The 20,273-nt window shown below is 63.4% G+C and overlaps 2 protein-coding genes across 3 annotated transcripts; both read left to right on the top strand.

Moving 5' to 3' along the window:
- Nucleotides 1–852: 852 nt before the first annotated feature.
- Nucleotides 853–1,954, top strand: NHLRC4 (NHL repeat containing 4; the record flags this gene model as incomplete). Its single annotated transcript, XM_025275031.3, has 1 exon — nt 853–1,954. A coding segment is annotated over one exon (942 nt), but the record flags the coding sequence as incomplete, so codon positions are not given.
- Nucleotides 1,955–3,333: 1,379 nt separating this feature from the next.
- PIGQ (phosphatidylinositol glycan anchor biosynthesis class Q) lies at nt 3,334–15,504 on the top strand. Of its 2 annotated transcripts, none has more exons than XM_025274809.3 (11): nt 3,334–3,411; nt 6,291–6,989; nt 8,471–8,602; nt 8,683–8,803; nt 10,176–10,302; nt 10,502–10,655; nt 10,801–10,912; nt 11,478–11,558; nt 12,044–12,158; nt 13,434–13,495; nt 14,194–15,504. In XM_025274809.3, exons 2-11 carry the CDS (start codon nt 6,301–6,303, stop codon nt 14,344–14,346), a joined length of 1,746 nt encoding a protein of 581 aa, XP_025130594.3. In that variant the 5' UTR covers nt 3,334–3,411; nt 6,291–6,300; the 3' UTR covers nt 14,347–15,504. The 2 variants fall into 2 exon arrangements, with proteins under 2 accessions (XP_025130594.3, XP_025130595.3); XM_025274810.3 differs by lacking the exon at nt 3,334–3,411 and adding an exon at nt 3,447–3,615.
- Nucleotides 15,505–20,273: the final 4,769 nt, after the last annotated feature.

Below are 20,273 nucleotides of genomic sequence, written 5' to 3'. Positions count from 1 at the left end.
GGGCGCCCCCACCCTGGGCTCTGGTGAGTGAGCTAGCCAGCAGGCGAGGGGCACAGCCCTTCCCTCAGTCCTGAACTTGTGGTCCGGCTGGAGGACGGAGTGGGTGCTATCCCCTGAGATGGTGGCAGTAGAGGCCCTGGACCCCTGGGGAGGGTGGCTGGGTGGACCTTGAGTGCAACCAGCCGGGCAGGTTGAGGAATGTCCCAGAGGCCAGTGCAAAGGCCCTGAGGCGGGAATGCGGCGCCGCTGGAGGGTGTCTGGCGGGTAGCAGTTGAGTGCCAGGCTCTTTCCTTCGGGCTTCCTTGGGCTGCAGCTCAAAGGCCACCTAGCCAGAGCTCTGCCGGCCCCTCCCTGAGGCTCCTCCCACCCCCTTGAGCTCTGGTTTCCAACAACACAGGCCTGCGGCCCAGGGAGCCTGGTCCCAGGTAGGAGATCCCTCCCCCCGGCCAGAGAGGCCTAGGAAAGGACCCCTACTTTACCCCTCAGGGCTGGAGGTCTCCAACAAGGCCTCGTTCCTCTGCCTTTAGAGAAACACTGCTCATCTGTCACCCCTCCCCCACCTCGGACAGCGAGGTGCCCCGAGCTCTTCTTGAACCTCAGAGCGGAACAGCAGCCATCCGGGGGTCGTGTGTCTCTCAGAACTGTGCTCAGGGACCACAGCTGGAAAAACAGGGCCCAGAGGCATGACTGGCAGTCAGGGCGTGGTGGGACAGTCAGGTCTGTAGGTTGAGAGGACACCAGGGTGCCAGGAAGCCGTGTCGGGCCCACAGCGCTGCCCGGGTCACAGCGGGCTGTTACTTGTCTTGCAGCCCCACGCTTGGCTGGGCTGGAGGACTGGCTCAGAGACGCTGAGGCCGTGACGGCAGCCCAGCGCCTGCTCCCAGGCCTCCTGTTTGGACTTCCTGGGCCTCCCCGACCAGCGCATCAGCCACGGCCTGGGGACGGTGCCCCGCACTGGACCTTCCTGGAGGACCTGCCTGCTGCCGGCGGCCCCGGCTGCTTGGGCAGATCCCAGCGCCTCCCGCGGCTACCGGGGGACCCCGGGGCCTGCACTGCTCCCCAGATGGCCTGCTCTTCCTGACAGCGGGTGCCGCACCCTGCGTCCACGTGCTGGACCTCGAGGGACGCTCCATTTGCCACCTGCCCTGCTACGTGCCAGGGGCTGGGGCTTTTGTACCGGAAGATGTGGTGGCGACAGCTGCTGGGCTCGTGGTGGTCAGTGACCTGGTCCACGGGGCTGTCCGTGCGCTCCAGCACACCACCCGAGCCCCTCAAGGCCGCTGGGTGACGGTGGGCTCCTTCTCCGCCCCCCGGGGGCTGGCTGTTGATGCCTTCGGCCGCCTCTTGGTGACAGACTACGTGCCTGGGGCTGTGCACAGCTTCACACTGGGCCCTGACTTGGCGCCACTGGCCCCTGCCTCCCTGCTAGGCCTGGAGGGCCCCTGCTGGGTGGGCCTGGCGCCCGACGGGGGCCTGGCTGTGAGCGAGGAGTTTGGGGATGTACGGCTGTTTGGCAGTGCCCGCCAGCCCCTGGGCTCCCTGGGGGACCTGACCGGGCACCCCTTTGGCAGCCCGGCAGGTGTGTGCACTGACGCAGCGGGCGGTGTCATTGTGGCGGACCAGCGGCGGCGCCAGGTGACCCTGTTCCGCCAGGCCAGGGCGCCCCTCTGCCTGGTTTCCGAGGGGCTGAGGCGGCCCCTGGGTGTGGCCTGTGGGCCCCAGGGCCAGCTGCTGGTGGCAGACGCAGAGGACGGCGACATCAAAGTGTACCAGTCCCACCTGGAGTTGGACTGATACTGTGGGCTTGAACCGCAGCGCCCCTCTCTGTGCGTGGCGTAGCCCCCTGGGTCCGGACCATGATGGAAGGAATGTTCAGGTTTCTCAGGGTTCTCCTGGCCGTGGGCCTCGCCCTCCTGACCCTGGACATTTGCTGACAGTCCTGAGCCCCGTCATACCGGGCCCTGGCCTGGCCTCCTCTCCTTCTCCTGCGGAGGATTCAGATTCAGGGGGCAGCCGGAATCAGCTGCCTCCAGCCCCCAGGGTCTAGGAGGCCTGCACTTTGTGGCCAGCAGCTGAAGCCTGGATGTCTCCGGCGTGTTGGGCCAGCCGCCAGCGCTTACCTGGGCCGGCTCTCCATTCAGTGCTCCAGCCCCAGCCTCCTAATCAGAGGGAGGCAGGCAGGGTAGGTGTGGCTGGGTTGGGCTGGGCTGGGCAGGGGTGCGGCTCCTCACTGTCCCCTGTTTTCAGAGGTGCCCTGGGTGCCGAGACTCCTGCAGCTTCTCTGGGCCCAGCTGAGGTAAGGAGGGGAGCAGAGGAAGGGCCACCTGGAGGCGCCCTGGGGTGACACACGGCTGGGTTACCACCCTCCATGCTCCGGGCCCACGTGAGACTGTCTGACCTCCTGGAGCTGGACCAAACAGCTCAGGCTCATGGGCAGGGAGAGAGTCCCGGGCAGTAGTCAAGAGCAGGAGAGCCTTCCTGTGAGCACAGACAGAAAAACCAGGCTGGGGGTGCCGAGGAGTGGGGTTCCTGAGAGTCTGGGCCCAGCCAGGCTCCCAGCTCCATCAGGGGCTCCCGGGGTGGGCCACGCCTAGTCTGGCCCTGGGCGTGGTGAGCGGGTGGTCTCAGGGTCCATCCGTGTGTCCTTGCTCCTGAGAGCATGGCCCTGGATTAAGTGGGTCAGAGTAACGAAGTGCGGGGAACAGGTGCTGCGTCAATGCTGATGGCTGCTGCTGAGTTAGGGGTCTTGTTCCCTGGAGAAGAGGGGGCCAGAGGCGCCCCCCCAACCCCCATCCCAGATGGCTTCACCCTCTGGACTGGCCAGGCAACTTCAGGGGTTGCTTGGCCTCTGCAGGGAGCAGAGTGCTAGGGGGCCAGCCCGGAGCTGAAGAGGCAGTTTCTTCTGGGACCCCTGGCGCCCCACCCCCTCCGGGGCCTGGGGGTCCTTTAACCCCGCGGTGATGGGGCAAGGTTGGGTCTGGAGCCCTCAGACGAGGAAACCAGGGACAGGGGAGGTCTGGACGCCGTGGTGGGGGACTGGAAGGCAATGGTTTGGGGGACACTGTAGGTAGACTGGGGAGGACAGAAGCGCTGCGACGGAGAGAAGGCTGTTGTGCGCAGCGCGTGGGGAGATAAGGCCGCCAGAGGGACCGGGGCACTGCGCGGGCGGGCCGCTGGCTCCGGGACCGGAACGTTGCGTGCGCGGAACGCTCCGGCGGGGGCCAGCGGGCAGCCCGGGCGCCTGTGCGGCGGACCGTCGCGCGGCAACGCCAGGAGCGGGCGGAAATGGGGCGCGTGTCCCGCGGCGCGGCCGCGGCGGGGCTGGGGGCCTGGACCGCCGCCGCCCGCCTGGGGCCGCCCGACGCGGTCCCCGACCCCAGCCGGACCCCGCCGGCCCAGTGCGCGGCCCCGGTGAGCACCGCGGGGGAGGCCGGCGGCCTTGCGGCGCGACCTTGGGGGCCCGCCCCGCCGGGCTGTGCGCCCAGGCCCCTCCGAGGCGGCCGGGGAGCCCGGGGGTCTCCGGAGCCGACGCGGGCCTCTTACCTCTCGGAGCCCCTGCTTTCTCAGCCGTAAAGTGGGGGCGCCACCGGAGGCCGGCCGGGGCGGCGACGCCAGGTTCGCGGCGGGCCACGGGGGAGCTCTGGCGGGGCGTCTGGAGCCCGGCCCTGTGGGGTGAGGGGCGGCCGGCTGGTGCCCTCTGGCCCGCCCCACCCGGTCCCGCTGTGGACCCGGTGGAAGGGAATTCAGGGTCAAGGGGACTGGCCATCAGCGCTTTACCGTCGTCTCTGACTGCGGTACAGGCCAAAACCCAGAGCCCTGGATTCGTGTCCTTTCTTCTGAAAAGAGAGGGGGAAAGCCCTCTTTAAACACAATCCTTGTTGTTTTTAAACGCAGACATAAGGAGTACAAGGAATTCTTGTGAGCTACCAAGGGCAGTGATCAGGAGACTCCCCAGAGGATGGTTTTAGGCAGTGAGGGGTCCCTGGCCAGTCATAACTGGGTGTTTGCCCTGAATCAGTTCTGGCGGAGGGCGACAGACTGCCGGCTTCACAAGGTAGATGGTTAAGTTCAGGTCGTGTGGAGAGGGGTGTCCCACAGACTGTTGCCTGACCTGGGATGGTGGGCTGGGTCACAGGGCACCTGGTGTCCTGGGTAGCAGGCAGCTTTCCTGGGCTTGTGCCCTTGTCTTTATCGCAGTCTTTTAAGATGCACACGGTGCCGAGTAACTGCCCCGCTTTCTCCCATCTGCACCTCTGCTATCGATTGCCTGCTCTTTCATCTTTTTCTGGCTGTCTGATCTGAGCAGACTTCTTTGTGTTGGTCACTCCCAGAGGCTGAGGTGGGGGTGGGGATGGAAACTTGCCCCTCGATTTAAGAATTCTCTCTCACTGCCCCACAGATGGGAACACCACCCTCTGCCCTCTGCTGCCTTCCCCAGACATGAGGAGCTCTTCTTCTCCTTTCTTTCTTTCTTTTAATAGGTAAACTTTGTAGATGAAGCATAAAACACACAAAGTGCACAGATCGTATGTGTACAGCTCGATGAATTTTCTGCAAGTGAAACCACCGTGTAACCAGCTTTGCCCAGAGCATCTGCTCACTGTTAGGCCAAGTGTGTTTGTCTTCTGACAGTAGCTATGGGCGGTTTTCTTAGCTCCTGTGAGAGGAGTCCCCAAGCAGGGGACCATGATCCTGTCATTTGGCTGACCTGGTGGTTGCAACTGGCTGGTGCTGAGAGGCTTGTGCCGTGCTGGCTGCTCCCCGTTGGTGGTCAACATGCATTGGCGGGACTCACACACAGAATGCCTCTGTCCCTTTTGTGATGCCCTTGACAGGTGTCAGGAGACAGGGCAGTCCTTGATGCCCCTGCCAGTGGCCACAGGGACTTGGCCCGGGGCTGCCTTTGGGCTCCAGGTCTCCCTGCAGACGCCATGTTGCCTGCTGTCTCTGATCTCTGCAGGGAGGGGCATTTGGGAGTCTGGCTGCTCTGGACTCAGGGGGACCCTTTCAGTCAGAACCCACAGGGGGAAGAGGCCTCTCCCTCCAGCCCGCTCTGGGCTCCCTGGAGGGGAGGAAAGTAGCTGCCCCAGTTGCCTGTTAAGTCCTGGGCGTGTGAGGCCCCCTCCAGAGCTCCCGACCCTCAGGAAAGGGCTCCCTCAAAGTCACGCCTCCTCAGCCTCGCTGTCCCCCTGTCCCCAAGGGCCTGGTGAGCCCGGGGGCCTGGAGGGCCAGGCTCAGTGAGAGGCCTGTGTCCCTCCTTCGGGTGTGGCAGGGCGCTGCTGTGCGCTTTGTGCTGACAGTGGGGTCGTTCGTGTCTGGGAGGGGGCCAGAGCCCCAGTGAGCCCTCACCAAGGCGAAGCTCCTGCCCGCCAGGCCCGCCAGGGTGGGACGTGGAGAGCTGCTGAGAGTTGGCTCCGCAGCAGGCTGACTCTTGTGCAGGGTGAGGCTCGCAGCCCCGCAGGACTCAGAAACCGCAGCCTCCTGGGGAGGTTGTTGCTGTCCAGGATCATGTGAAGGCTGGGGAGCACCACCCCCACCTCTGTAGCCTGTGGGGGGAGGTCCTGAGGGAGGTGCTCAGCTGTGACAAGAGGGTGGGGGCCCAGGGAGGGGTGGGCCCCACGCAGGGGTAGGCTGGGGCAGGGTGGATGCCGGTGGATCCCAGCCTGAGCACTGAGGCTCCCCAGGGGCTCACTCGGGCACCAGGCACGTGCTGAGGCATCTTCTGGGGCCCCCACACCAAGGCTCACAGCTGCCGGCAGTGGGCACGCGCCTGACTTTCCTCAGCTCAGCAGTGATTTGTTTAGATGTGCATCTTTGTTCTTGCTAGCTTAGTAAGTAAGTCAAGCTTTGAGATGTTTAAATTACTTTAATTGTTAATGAGATTGTAGATTTTCCCTTGTGTTGCAGTCAAAAACTGTAATCAGTTCTTTAAAAACAAAAATTTAGCCCTGTGCTCAGCCCCGAGCAGGCTGTAAGTGGCGCTGAGTTTCAGGTGCTGTGTCTGGAGCAGGGAAGCCTGGCCCTGCCTCTGGGTGGGGGTGGGCGTGGCCTGGGCCTGCGCACACTGCAGCCCAGGGCGGAGATGGGTAGCTGGGGGCTCCCCCGCCAGCCTTGCGACTAGACCCGAAGCCGGGTCGCCCCCATCTGTGGGCCCAGTAGACACGTGGATGTGTCTGTCAGGGTTGTCTGAGCCACAAGCTGTGGCCAGAGCCTGTCTCCCCAGCACTGGCAGCCACCCTGGGCCCTCACAGGGCGGTGGTGGCTCTGAGCTGAGCCCTCCTCTTTTCCAGCGGCCCCAGCATGGTGCTCAAGGCCTTCTTCCCCACGTGCTGCGCCTCGGCAGACAGCGGCCTCCTGGTGGGACGGTGGGTTCCGGAGCAGAGCAGTGCTGTGGTTCTGGCTGTGGTGCACTTTCCCTTCATCCCCGTCCAGGTCAAGGAGCTCCTGGCCCAGGTGCAGCAGGCCAGCCAGGTGGGCGTGGCCGTGCTGGGCACCTGGTGCCACCGCCGGCAGGAGCCGGAGGAGAGCCTGGGCCACTTCCTTGAGGGCCTGGGCGCCCTCTTCTCCCACGAGCCCTGGCTGCAGTTGTGTCGGGAGAGGGGCAGCAAGTCCTGGAGCTGCAAGGCCACCCGCCGGCAGGGGCCTGCGCCCCTTGCCCCTGCCTGCGAGGACCAGGTCATGCTCATCTTCTACGACCAGCGCAAGGTGCTGCTATCACGGCTGCACCCGCCCGCGGCCCTGCCCGAGTGCCAGGCTGGGGATGCCACAGCCAGCGCGGGCGGCCTGGCTGCCGTCTTTGACACAGTGGCGCGGAGTGAGGTGCTCTTCCAAAGTGACCGGTTCGATGAGGGCCCCGTGCAGCTGACGCACTGGCAGTCGGAGGGTGTGGAGGCCAGCATCCTCGTGGAGCTGGCCAAGCGCGCGGCAGGGCCTGTCTGCCTGCTGCTGGCCTGTCTGCTGTCACTGGTCTCCGCTGCCAGTGCCTGTCGGTAGGTGTCCCCGGGGCAGGGCGGGTAGGTCGGGCCCACAGAGGCCAGACGGGCCCTTCTGAGGCCCACACTGCCCCTGCACCCCGCTCTCGTCCCACGTCCCGTCCCCACTGGGGGCTGCTCTCTTGGTGCCTCTTGCTCTGGGTGAAGCCAGGCTTCCCAGCAGCCTCGGTGGTTGTGTGGGACCCACTGGGTAGGGGACACGGTGACTCTCAGCTCAGGCCCCAACAGGGAACTTAGGTGCTGGGGAGACCTGGGCTGTTCCGCACAGGGTCCCCTGTTGGTCTCCCGGCACTTGCCCACCCCGTTCCCTGGCGCTGCAGGAGTGGCCGCACCGGGAGGCTGTGGGCAGTAGCCCCTCACTGTCTCCTGGGGGCTGGTCTCGGGGTTCACCAGAGCACTCCTGGCTGTGGGCCCTCTCCCTGTGAGAAGCCCCCCAGAGGCACCGCTGGGTGCGGAACAGCCGTGCTGTACCCCAGATCGAGGGGTTTGGCCTCAGGTCTGGGGACGGGCCTCGCCTACTCCCCAGGGGCTCTGGGGGCATGTGGCCCTGTCCCCACAGAGAGACCAGCAGCTGTGTATGGGCAGCACCTTAGGTTATAGGGGTGCTAGTGTCTTGACCTTGAAATGAGTCATGTGACAGTGTCTGGGCTTGCCTGGGGGCACTTTTGAGAAGAGAAGTTCCTTTGCTTTTGTTGGCTTTCAAAGAACGCAAGAACAGCTGTGAGCTGCTCGCGTGCCCCCGGTCCCGAAGACCCAGAGGCAGGTGCTAGTCCTTGGTGGCCATCAGGAGCCCCAAGACATCAGTGTGAGGCGTGGCTGTGGCTGCAGGAGTGAAGTCCTGGGGGGCTGGCCTGGGCCTTGGGGAGACCCTGCCCATCGCCTGCCTTCCACTGGGTGGAACGTGGGTGTGCTGACCGCATTTCTGTCTGGGAGTTGGGTCAAAGTCTAAACCTCCAGGGTCAAGGCCCCCTTCCCCCCCGGGGCCCTGAGCGTGCTCCTTTGGCGGCCCTGCACTTGGCAGGTGCCCCGTCGGCCCCTCTGGCCAACAGCAGGGCTCTGGGTTGCCTTGGAGTCAGGCGTGAGTTGCCATTGGACACTTTGTTCACATTTGCTTGAGAACACATCCCCTCAATGTCTGCAGGTCTGTGAAGCGTCTGGTGCTTCCTTTGCTGCGTGAGGGGTCAGTCTTGTTGGGCTTGACCCTGGACACGGTCGTCTGTCCAGCAGGTGCTCAGCTTCAGTGCCTGGAGTTAGCACCTCGTGTTCCCAGTTGATAGGAGCGACTGTGACCCCCACTGGGCTGCCCACAGGGCCTCCCCTGTGTCCACAGCCCACGGAGTTCAGCAGTGTGGCCACGGGTGTTTGGGGCCACCAGGGCCTTTTCCCTTTGCACGTTGAGGGGTAGTGGCTGTGGCTGTGGCAGCCCCAATGCAGGGAAACCCGAGGTCCTGAAGGCCCATTGCCTCCGTCCCCCGCAGGGTGTTCCGGCCGTGGCCACTGTCCTTCATCTGGAGCAAGCTGTCCACCTGCGAGCAGCTCAGGCATCGGCTGGACCAGCTCACGCTCGTCGTCAGTGCCCGCAGGGCCGAGGGCCCTGCCCAGCTGATGAGGTGCGGGCGCTGCGGGCCCCCCGCCCCCCACTGACCCCCACAGCTGCCTGCACACTCACGCCCGCTGAACCTGCTTCCAGGAAGGCCAACACGCTGGTCTCCGTGCTGCTTGACATGGCCCTGGGCCTCCTGCTGCTGTCCTGGCTGCACAGGAAGGACCGCTTTGCTCAGTTGGCCGAGGCGCTCGTCCCTGTGGCTGACGTGAGTTGGTGGGAGGGCCCCGGCTGCTCTCCAGCACCTGCTTCCTGGGGGTGGGGCGAGCCCTTCCTGGGAGCAGCTCGCAGCAGGCCCACCCGGTCCCCTCACAGCCATTGTGTCCTTCGGGACCCGTGGAGCTGCATAGATGTGGGCCCTGCAGCTGGGCCACCTTGCAGCTGCTGGCCTTGGCCTTCCCGTCCTGACGGTGGCCATCAGGAGCCCCTGTGCAGGCTTTGCAGGGGCACCACCTGCCTGCCAGGCCCAGGTCCTAGCACCCCGTGGCCCCGCTGTGCGCGGTCGTTTCTGCTCTCCTGGCCGTCAGCCCGGGCCTGTGCACGGTCAGCGGGTCGGCGTCACGGAGACCCCGTGCCTCCAGGCCGCTCTCTGTGGCGCACTCAGCCTCCCGTCTGCCGCCCCCCCGCCAGTTCTCTGGCTCCTGCACTGAGGGCCAGAAGCCCCGGCTTCCTCTCCCAACCATGGCCGCCTGCCTGCTGTCCGTCCACACAGGCTCTGAGTTCTCCTCCTCTCTGCCGTCTCTGCACTTGTATCGGGAGCTTGTCTTTTTGCCCAGGGCAGCCCCTCAGCACCCCTCCCAGGCCTCTGGGGCCCTCTCGGCCCTGGGCGTGGTCAAGCCTCTGAGATCTGGCTGTAGCATCCTTGTGGGCTCAGCCACTCCTGTTATCATTAGTCTCCAGTCACAGGTGAGCACTGGGCCTGCTGGTGGCCAGGACCCCACAGGGCAGGAGCCCGCAGGCCAAGTCCCGTAGCTTCTAAGGGAGTCTGGCCCAGGAGGGAGGAGGGGGGACCTGGGGGCTGGGAGGGGGCTCGGCCACTCCACCCGTTTCATCCTCGCTCTGCCTTTTGGCCAGTTTTATCCTAGGTCTCTTTTCTGCAGAATTGCTCAGAAATATAAATATTTAATTTAAAAATGAAAGCCTCTTCCTGCTGCCAAGCTCTTACCCTTTAAATATTAAATAAGCTCTATTTATAAAGAACATTCTGTTCCCTTCTCACTGCCCCAGACGCGGCAGAGGCCATCACCCAGGGCTGGGAGAGGCCTGTGTGCAGGCAGGAGGGGCTGGCAGACGAGGCAGGGACAGGGCACCTGTGGCCCCCCATGGGTGCCGAGGCCCAGGCCTGAGGGCCCGCCTGCCGTGCTGGCACCGTGTTCCTCCTGGGGTGGCCAGGACGGGGGTCGGCTTACTCGCTCCTTGTGAGGCCCCGTGCCAGACCCTTACCCCTCGTCACTCTTCCCTCCGTGGGACCCTCCAGCTACCCCATCCCTGCCCAGCTCGTGGGTCCCTGATGAGCTTGAACCCCCAGGCTCATGTAGGGTCCCTAGGTGGGTCACCGGGTGACACCCCCATCCTCGCAGCGTGTGGCCGAGGAGCTCCAGCATCTGCTGCAGTGGTTGATGGGTGCGCCCGCCGGGCTCAAGATGAACCGGGCACTGGACCAGGTGCTGGGCCGCTTCTTCCTGTACCACATCCACCTGTGGATCAGTGAGTGCCCGCCAGCCCCGCAGTGCGTGCCCCGGGGACAGAGGCCCAGCCGAGGGGGAATGGGGCCCCTTGGCCTCTGCTTCCTGTCGGCCTAGAACCCTGTGTGTGGAGCTGGGCCACACCTCAGGCAGCCGACCTTAGGGAGGACCAGGGGCTGCAGGACCCCGGGCACCCCTCAAGGCTGACCCCGTCCCGCCAGGCTACATCCACCTCATGTCCCCCTTCATCGAGCACATCCTGTGGCACTTGGGTCTCTCGGCCTGCCTGGGCCTGACGGTCACCCTGTCCATCCTGTCGGACATCATTTCCCTTCTCACTTTCCACATCTACTGCTTCTACGTCTACGGCGCCAGGTGGGTGTACCGCCCACCTCCGCCCCCTCCCCCCCCCCGCCCCCCCCAGCGGGCTGGTGCGTGCAGCCCTGGGCCCTGGGCGCAGACAGGCTCCCGAGCCGGGCAGGTGTGGGGCGGCCCCCACCCTGACAGGAGTGGTCTGTAGGCTCTACTGCCTGAAGATCCACGGCCTGTCCTCGCTGTGGCGCCTGTTCCGAGGGAAGAAGTGGAACGTCCTGCGCCAGCGCGTGGACTCCTGCTCCTACGACCTGGACCAGGTACCAGCTCCGTCCAGCCGGCCTTCGGCCTGCGCCGGCCCATGCAGTGGCCCGGGCATCACAAGGGGCAGCCTCGCTCCTGCTCCGCAGGCCCCAGGGGTTCAGGGAGCTGCAAGGGGCAGGGTGTACACGGGGCCATGACGGGGCAGAACTCGCCGCAGGTGGGGACAGATCCTGCTCCAGGAGGCTGCAGGGCAGCAGGCGCTGGAGGTGAGCGCGCATGGGGCCTGGCTCGTCCTGTTAGCTTGTCCACACCTGCCACGGGGACCCTGAGTGCTGCCCTTCAGGGTGTTCTCTTCCTGCCTGATTTTCACCTCCTCCTGTCTAGTGTATGGGCTGCACACCTCTCAGCTGGTCCTGTCTCTGCCCACTCTCTGCCCTTGTGTCACCAGGTCTGGAGGGCAGGCGTCCCTCCCAGGACTGGGGAGGGCTGTCCCAAGTGGCGTCAGGCAGCGGTGGGCGCTCCACCTCTGGACTGGCGGAGGGGCTATGGTCAGTGCAGGCAGGGGCGCCCCCAGCATGGGGCTCTTGCTGCCGCTGATGCTGGCATCCTTTCTCCTCGTAGCTGTTCATCGGGACCTTGCTCTTCACCATCCTGATTTTCCTGCTTCCCACCACGGCCCTGTACTACCTGGTGTTCACCCTGGTGAGCCGAACGCCACGTGCGCAGAGTGGTGACTGCCGGCTCTGCCTGCCAGCGGGCAGCTGTGGGCAGACCACCCACCCGTGCCGGCCACAACAGAGGGTGGCTGTTCTGGACTCTGTGTACTGGGCCCTGGAGCGGACAGGGGTCCACCCTGGGGGGTACCACCCCCTACTGCCCCGGCATGCGCTGCTGGATGCATGGAGGGCAGGGCTCTCTATAGTGCTAGGGGGCAGAGTGTGGCCAGCAGAGGGGTGTGGTACCCGGGTGGCCAGGCTGAGGGGCCAGTGGCGTGTGTCCCTGTGTTGGAGTGCCCCGTCTTCTGACCGAGTGGGAGGGGGTTTCCTGACTCCTGTGCTCAGGCCTCAGGTTCAGGGCTGGGCCCCTGCCCGCCCCTGGGACCTGTCAGGCCGCTCGGCTTAGGCGTGTGCAGCGTGGCTCTGGCCACGGTCCCAGGCCCAAGGCCCTGAGCACCGTCTGTGCTGCAGCTCCGGCTCCTGGTGGTCACCGTGCAGGGCCTGGTCCATCTGCTCGTGGACCTCATCAACTCGCTGCCGCTGTACTCGCTCGGCCTCCGGCTGTGCCGGCCCTACAGGCTTGCGGGTAGGTCTGCGCGCTGGCCGGGGAGCATGCCTGGGGCCCTGGAAGCCGCGGTTTGTGTGGCAGGCGGGCAGGGAGCACAGGGCCCTGGTTCTGGGGCATGAGCTGCAAGGGAAGCCCACCTTCAGGTTCAGAGGCTGCACGCGCAGCCCTCTTGCCTCCTGAGCCTTTCCTGGAATGAGTGTGCAGTTTGCTCGGAAGCGTGCCTGCAGTGTAGCATGGGCAGTGCCTGTGTGTGGCTCAGAAGAGAGACGTGTCCCCTGTGGCTGTGAGGCTATGTGCCTGCTGGCGTCCCTCCACTGGGGGCTGGCCCCCCAGAAGACTGCTGCCCGCTGGGGCCATGCTGGCCAGCCCAGCCACCCCCGCTGGCCCCCCTGCAGGCAGAGGCCCCTGTCTGCATGCTGACACCAGCTGCAGGTTGGCCAGATGCCCCTGACGGGACACCGTCCCCACTGCAGGCACGGGGAGGCCCGACCCAACTGGTCAGAGTTGTGGTCCAGCCTACCCAGTGCAGGGTCTTTGAACAGTCGGGGAACCTGGGGGTTCCTGGCGTGGCCCCCGGGTGACCAGTGTGCCCAGGAGGCCCTGGGCTGGTTTGCAGCCAGCAGCTTGGCCCACCCCAGAGCTCGTGGCGGCTGCTCGCAGCCAGTTTGGAGTCAGGAGACATGAATGTGCATGTTTGTGGGCTTTGGGCCTTGAGTCTGCCCACCGGATGTCCTCAAACCCTCTTTCCAAGAGCTTCCTCCGCTGACCCCCAGGTGGCCCAGGCTCCCCCCGCCCCCACCACACCTCAGCCCCCGGACCTGGCACCTCCCTGGCCCGCCCGTGCTCAGGCCTGCGCAGTCCTTTTAACTTCACAGGAAAGACTGCAGATGCCGCCTCTTCTCTCCACTGCGTTGCCTTGGGGCCTCTTCATCAATTGATAATTAGCTCCTATTTCTCCTTTTAAGAACCTTCCACCTTGGGGATCCCCAGGCATGGGAGCCTACACTGCAGGCTAGAGTGTGGTGGGTCTCCGAGTCAGCTGTGCTGGAAGGCACTGTGATGAGCAGGGTGCCCACCCCCCAGTGGGTGCCATGTCCACTCTAGGAAACCCCTGCCCTGCTCACAGAGCAGCACAGCCTGCTGGCTCTTCCCTGCCTGCAGACCCTGGGCTTTGGTCTCAGTGCGGTTCTGCTGGAGCTCTGGTGAGGGGCAGCTGCTGCCCACAGCGGGCAGCCCTCCAAGGGGCGCACTGCGGGGGCCGCCCCCCCTCACCGGGCCTCACTCTCCTCACAGCCGGCGTGAAGTTCCGGGTCCTGGAGCATGAGGCCGGCCGGCCCCTGCGCCTCCTGATGCAGGTAAGGCCTCCCTGCGGCCCTCGCGTTGCTGCCCGGGGACAGGTGCCCTGCCCACCGTGAGGCCCCCTGTTCTGGGGCATGTTCTCTGCCCCCCTGGTGGGGGGCCTCAGGGGCCCCGGGGAGACTCCCCCGCTCCCAAGGCCTTTGGGCACCGTGACGCCCCCTCTGCCTGGGCCCTCCCCCAGCGTTGAATCCCTGTGGTGTGCCAGACACCCTGGGGCACCCAGGCTCCACCTGCTGGGCCCTGCGTCCCTGTGTCCTGCCCTGGGCCTGGGCTCTGTCTCCAGGCAGGATAGCAGAGACTTGGCACAGGCCGGCCCTGTTGGGTTGGGGCCTGTCCTGCTGGGGCTGTGGGCCAGTTGCCTGAGGCGCAAAAGCAGCCAGGCTGGCCTGAGAGGAGAGTTCAGAGGCTAAGGAGCCTGTGTGGTTTTCTGGGGAGGCCTGGAGCGAGGTGGTTTTCAAGGAGCGAGTCCTGGAGCGGGGGCTCGGCCCCCGCAGCCGGGCCAGAGCAGAGCACTGCTGACTGAGGCCCGGGCCTGCCTGACCCGTGTGCCCCAGCAAGAGTGTGTCTGGCTCAGAGCCAGCCCTGCCCTGCAGTTGTTCAGCCCAGGGACCCCCAGGACAGCCTGCGAGGCCTGGAGAGGGAGTCCCGGGGGTTGGGGCCATGTCCCGGCTGATCGCTGCCCTTGTGCTTCCAGATAAACCCCCTGCCCTTCAGCCACGTGGTGCGCACCTACCGCCTCCCCAGCTGTGGCTGCCACCCCAAGCACTCCTGGGGTTCCCTGTGCCGCAAGCTGTTCTTCGGGGAGCTCATCTACCCCTGGAGGCAGAGAGGGGACAAGCAGGACTGAGGGCCTGGCCCCCGGCCCGCCTCGCACCGCCATCTGCCAGGTGTCAGGGCGGCATACACCTCTTGCTGCCCCTGGTTGTCGGGGCCTCTGCAGGCCCCACCCGTCGCATCTCCACCCGACTCCGGTCCTGGGGGTGGTGAGGAGGGGACCGCGCACAGTCAGCCAAGCCAGTGCCCAGCTTCAGCACCATCAGCTCTGCCTTGGGGCCCCCTGCTGACCTGTTGTGACGGCACGGTTCACCTTGTCCCACTGGCCCCTGGACCTGCCCCAGACCCGGATGGGTGTGCAGAGCCTTGCCTCTGCCCGCTTTGCCCGTTCCCAGTGGGATGGGCCGGCAGATCTTCCTGGCTGCTCCCCTGCGCCCCGCCCTGTCATGGGTAGGGGGGCCCTTCCCAGGGTGCACTCAAGTAACCTCGAGACTCTGTCCCCCAAGCATCTCCTTCCCTGGGGTCTGCCCCCTGGGGTCCCCAGTGCCTTCCAGCTTGTCTCAGTGGGGAAGAAGCCAGCCAGTCTGGGGGATCCAAGCCGCTGCCAACCCCCAGCCCGGTCCAGCAGTTCCAGGAAGCTGGGCAGCAGCGCCTCTGGCACCGAGTCACACAGGGCTTCCTGTTGACGCTTCTGGGGAGACTGTTCTGCAGCAGGAGCTGCCCACGGACCTCTGGATGTCTCTCAGTGAAGCCAGGCCACAGGGGGTGCCCCTGCTGGCAGCAGGGACCCGCCTACCTGGCTGCCCGTTCCCACCCTACTCCCTGCAGGATCAGGCTTGTTGGCTGTATCTTCCATCCTGTCACTGGCCTGTGGCAGGGGCAGGAAGCCCCCAGGCAGGGGTCCCAGTGCTGGTCTGTACCTGCCTGGCAGCCACAGGCAGGACCTGGGTGTGGGTGTGAGCCCAGAGTTCCGGGGACGGGGGACCTCAAGAGGCGGTGGCGTCATGGACAGCGTGTCATCGTGAAGGTGGAGATGTGCGTGCAGCAGGCGGTGGGGCTGTGCCCCCATCCACCCAGGCACTCAGGACTGCCCACCTGACACCTACGCTCCCCCGCTGGGGGCTACGGTGGGCAGGCCTGGGCGCATCCCCACAGCCCAGGGTCAGGAGGGTGGGTCCTGGCTCTGTCTTTTCTGCCAGGACAATAAAGCCTCCAATGTGCTTGGAGTGCACCACTGTGTCTTCATCAGCACTTGAGCAACGGGGTCTGGGGAGGTGCCCCTTCTCCTGGGGCAGGGGCCCCCACTGTCTGTCCTGAGATGATGACCAAGCTGGGGGGCAGTGGGCACTCTGCAGGCCTCTGCAGATCTGGGGGCTGGGTGTGTAGCCCCTTGAAGATGTCCTGGCATGGATGAACGGACCCAGGGCCACTTGCTTTCTAGTTTGGGCCTTGCCCTGGCGTGAGGGGCTCCCAGAGCAGGACATGGGCCTGGGATGCAGACCTCTGGGTGAGCGGGTAAGCTCTGATAAGCGTGTTGTTGCCTGAGACCTGGGACTCCACACACAGAAGGAGTATTTCCTGACGAACTCTTCTGTCCTGCAGCCTCCAGGGCCCGCGGGTGCTGCCCTGAGCCTGCTGTCCGGGCTGTGGGGGAAAGGGTAGAAGCCTGAAGAGGCCACTTGGCAACTTCCAGCCTCTCCACCGGGGTCAGCAGAGGACCCACTTGGGGCCTGGCGGACAGGACTATGCCCCACGTTCTGCTGAGAAGGGTCTCCGCCTTCAGAAACAGTACCCGGGGCCTGCCTCACCTGCTGAATTCTCCTCTGCTCCGCTCAGCCTGCTGGGCAGCGGTAGCCACGTTCCTGGCCTTGTCAGGCAGCTGTCACTCGTTCTGGGTACAGGACTGCCTGCCCATCTCCCAAGGGCCAGGCCTGGCCCCAGAGCCAGCAGAGGGAACACTGGCCACTGGCAGCCACTGAGACACGCCACCTACATGTCCCGGCTGCTCCCATCCTGTCTGGTCTCTGGACCTGTATGGCTTTGATCAGTGGCCCCCACCCCAGCCCAGGGCTCTGACCGCTCCTACCACACTGACCTGATAGGGCTTTGTGCTACATACAACTCAGGCTGCCCTGAGAAATGGACAATTCCCCTTTCATCTGGGGCCACTACCTCCCTCACAGGTCTTCACGGCCGCCCACAGAGGAGGGCCCGGTGCTCTTCTGCTGCAGAGGTGGGCTCAGAGAGGGACGGCCAGCTGCTGAAGCAGGTGGCCTGAGGCCCACGGTGTGCTCCCGCTGTGACTTCTCACCAGGAGACAGCCGGCACGCCACTTCGCGCCCTTCACCAGATCCCCGTGGCTCCCGGCTTGCTGTGGCCGCTTCGTTGAACTCATACTCTGATCATCAGTTGCCCCTAACTGTGCCCTGAAAGGCCCATTGTGCCTCCTATCTTGTGGGGCCAAGGCCTGACCTACGTACCCAGGGCACTGTGAGGCAAAGGGAGACTTGAGAGGGGTGGGGCAGCTGCTTCCCCCTCTCCCTTTGCCCGCAAGTGTCCCCCGCCCCGCTCTGCCTGTCCTGGCACTGGGGTCCTTAAGATCCTGCCAGTCACTTCTTGGTAGCCTGTCCCTATGTGGGGTTCGTCTTATGATCCTGGGCTTCAGCTCCTGTGCTCTTGGTGGGAACACGCAAATGCCACTGTGACCTCAGGCATCACCTTGGGAGGAACACCGAGTCTGCCCATCCCTGTGAAGTCAGCCTGACACACCAGGGCTGTCTCTGCAAGCTGCTGTCCCTTCCATGTGACAGTGACCAGTACAGAGATACCACGGCCCCCTGTCCTGTCCCTCCTCCTGCTCTGGCCCACTGGTTGCAATGTCCCCTGCTGGTTCTTGCTGGGCATGCGCATGCTCCAGCGCCTTCCACCTGAGGCACTTCAGTGGGGCCTCTCTTGGCAGCAGGCCCGGGCCCGGGGTTGGAGGTTGAGTAACCAGCGGGCCAGTTGTTGTGACTTGTGTCAGTCACTTGTGTGACTCACCCCATGGGTGGACCCCAGGCCCTACTCAGTGGGGAGGGGGAGATGCTCCAGACCATTTCTTTGTTCCCCCTCTCTGGATAGAGGCTGGGTCTGGGGGCCTGTCCCCCATTCCTGGCCCCAGCCAGTGGATGGCGGAACTGCAGGGGACACCGTCAGGCTCTTCACCAGAGGGGCCCAGAGTGACCCTCGACCACCCAGCACCTGGGCACCTTGCGGGGCTGACCCAGGACTTGTGAGCAGAGGGCTGTTCTGGGCTGCTGTGTCCTTGGCCTCAGGCTCCTCAAAGGTTATCCCTGCAGAAAGGATGAGCTACGTGGAGGCCAGCTTCTCCACCCACAGGGCCTGCTGGGCTCAGGGAAGGGCACCCCTCCGCCATCCCTCCCTCGTCTGGGCCCCCCGGCTCCAGACCCTGTGGATTCTTGCCGAGCCCTTCTGCCCTGGGGCTGGGAGGTCAGAGGCCAGAGAGGACAGTGGCGCTGGAAACTGCTAAGTCCGCAGGACAGGAGGCACCTGGGAGGCTGCTGCGTCTTTCTCCCAGGACTGGACTCTGCGGACAGGGCTCGGATGGCCGCACCTGCTGCACAGGCTGTGCTGGTAAGGACCCAGTGGCCTCGCTCTGTCTTGGGTAATGGAGAACCAGGGAGCGGGGGCCCCCGGTCCTGAGGTATAAAGGGTGGTTTTGACTTAAAATTCTCTTCAAAGTGGGATAACAGTTTCTCACCCACCATCCCTTCCAAGCAGCCTCAGACTCCGAGAAAGAAATGTCACCACCAGTGAGGAGTGACTTTCGGGCAGGGAGAAGGCAAGGCCAGGCAGAGGTGGGCTCCAAGGTTGGTGCAGTGACCTCTGCAGGAGAGGCTTGGCTTGGCTGTGGCTCCCCAGCCCCGCCAGCTGAGGACTAACAAGACTCCACCCACGGGCTGGCATTTCTGCGAACACTGTGTTGTGGGAGGATGTGCCTTGTCTTGGCATGCTGGCGGCCCTGTCTGCCATGGGCCAGCATCCAGGCTATGGCCGCTCTGTGGATTGAGTGAACCGGATGGCCCTGCTCACCCCTCTGCCCATGAGTGCCCCAGAGCTAGGAGGGTACTGAGCCTCTCCCTGCAGGCAGGTGAGAAAGGGCCCGGTCACCAGGTGCTGTGCACCCAAAAGAGTGACCAGGCCTCCTTAGGAGGCCTCCCCAGGTACCCCACCAAAGTGAAATGGCAGAGTCCACACGGCTCACTGCAGGTTATCTGCAGCTTGTGGGGGTGGTCACTCAGTTGTGCCCCTGCCACGCAGAGGTCCGCTCCCTGTGAAGACCACCTACTGCTGGAGAATGGCCCAGGCTCGGTGACCCGCTAGGAAGAGTTGCTGGTGCCCTCTTGCTCACCTCCTGGACACGTGCCAGTTGAGTTGTCCTCAGGGCCTAGTTGCTGTGCTGATGTGCTTGTCCCCTCTGCATGCAGTCTTTCTAGGGAGCCCCAACACACGTGGCCTCTGCCAGCTCGGGTCCTTTTCACTTACTGTTTTCAATGTCTTTATTAAGGCATACTTTACATGTTACAAAATTCACCCATTTCAAGTGTACAATTCTTGAGTTTTACAAAATATTTGTATTTGGCCACACTGGATCTTAGTTGTAGCATGTGGGACCTGACCAGGGATCGAACCCAGGCCCTCTGCATTGGAGCAGAGTCCTTGTCACTGGACCACCAGGGAAGTCCCTACAGTCACTGGGTTTTTCATAGCTTCACCAAGTAGTATAACCGTCACCACTGTTAGAACATTTTCATCATCCCAAAGAGACGTTGTGCCCAGTAAGCAGGCACTCACTGTTTCCCCTCCCCCAGGTCCTGGCAACCACTGATTACTTTCTGTGGACTTGCCTAGTCTGGATGTTTCATATAAATGTAGTAGGCATCAGCACCTTATTCCTTTTTAAGAATGAAAATCTGTTGTGTGGATACGCCACATCTTGTTTATCTGTTGATTTGCTGATGGATGTTTCAGTTGTTTCCACCTTTTGGTTACTGTGAGTAATGCTGCTGTGAACATTCATAGGCTAGTTTTTGTATAAGAGTATGTTTACATTTCTCTAGGAGAGGAACTGCTGCACTGTATGGTACTTCTATGCTGGACTTGTAAAAAATTTGTTTATTTTTGGCTGTGCTGGGTCTTTGTTGGTTTGGTTGCAGAGAGAGGGAGCTTTTCTCTGGTTGCAGAGAGAGGGAGCTACTCTCTAGTGGTATGCGGATTTCGCACTCAAGTGGCCTCTCTCGTTGCGGAGCACAGGCTCTTGGGCTCCCAGGCTCTAGAGGCTCAGTAATTGTGACGCATGAGCTTGGTTGCTCTGTGGCATGTGGAATCTTCCCCGACCAGGGATTAAACCCGTATCTCCTGCATTGGCAGGTGGATTCTTTACCACTGAGCCACTAGGGAAGCCCATATGCTAAACTTTTGTTAACTACATGTCATGTGGGAATATGTTCCCGGGAAAATGTTTATCAATGAGAACACCACTCTCCATCCCCAAAGGAAACCATGTTGTCCATTTGGTGAGCATCCTTCCAGACTTCATCCTGTGCACACATTATATTTCTCTACACACAAATCTAGAATGAAACAAATTAAAACTTTAAAGCATTCCTGTTAAAGTTACACTGGGTATAACTGTACTATCATTTGTCTGTCTTCTCAGGTCAGTATTGTTCGCGGTTTACCTCAATGACTGAAGGGGCTGCGTAAACCTGGTTGATTTAATGGCACCCTATCCCGGGTCTAGGTGGTTTCACCACTTTCACCATCACTACAATGCTCTACAGTGATTCTTTGAGCTTGTTTCTGACAACTTCTCCAGGCTAAATAAGACACGGGATTATTAGGCTGTCCAACCTCCCTCCCAGAGAGCTGTTCCCCACATCGTGGCCCACATGTGACATTGCCGATCCAATGGGGAGAAGAGTATTATTTTGCTTTACT

Source organism: Bubalus bubalis, chromosome 24 (genome assembly GCF_019923935.1).
Source record: "Bubalus bubalis isolate 160015118507 breed Murrah chromosome 24, NDDB_SH_1, whole genome shotgun sequence".
Lineage (NCBI taxonomy): Eukaryota > Metazoa > Chordata > Mammalia > Artiodactyla > Bovidae > Bubalus > Bubalus bubalis.
This window is presented reverse-complemented; position numbering and strand designations above follow the sequence as displayed.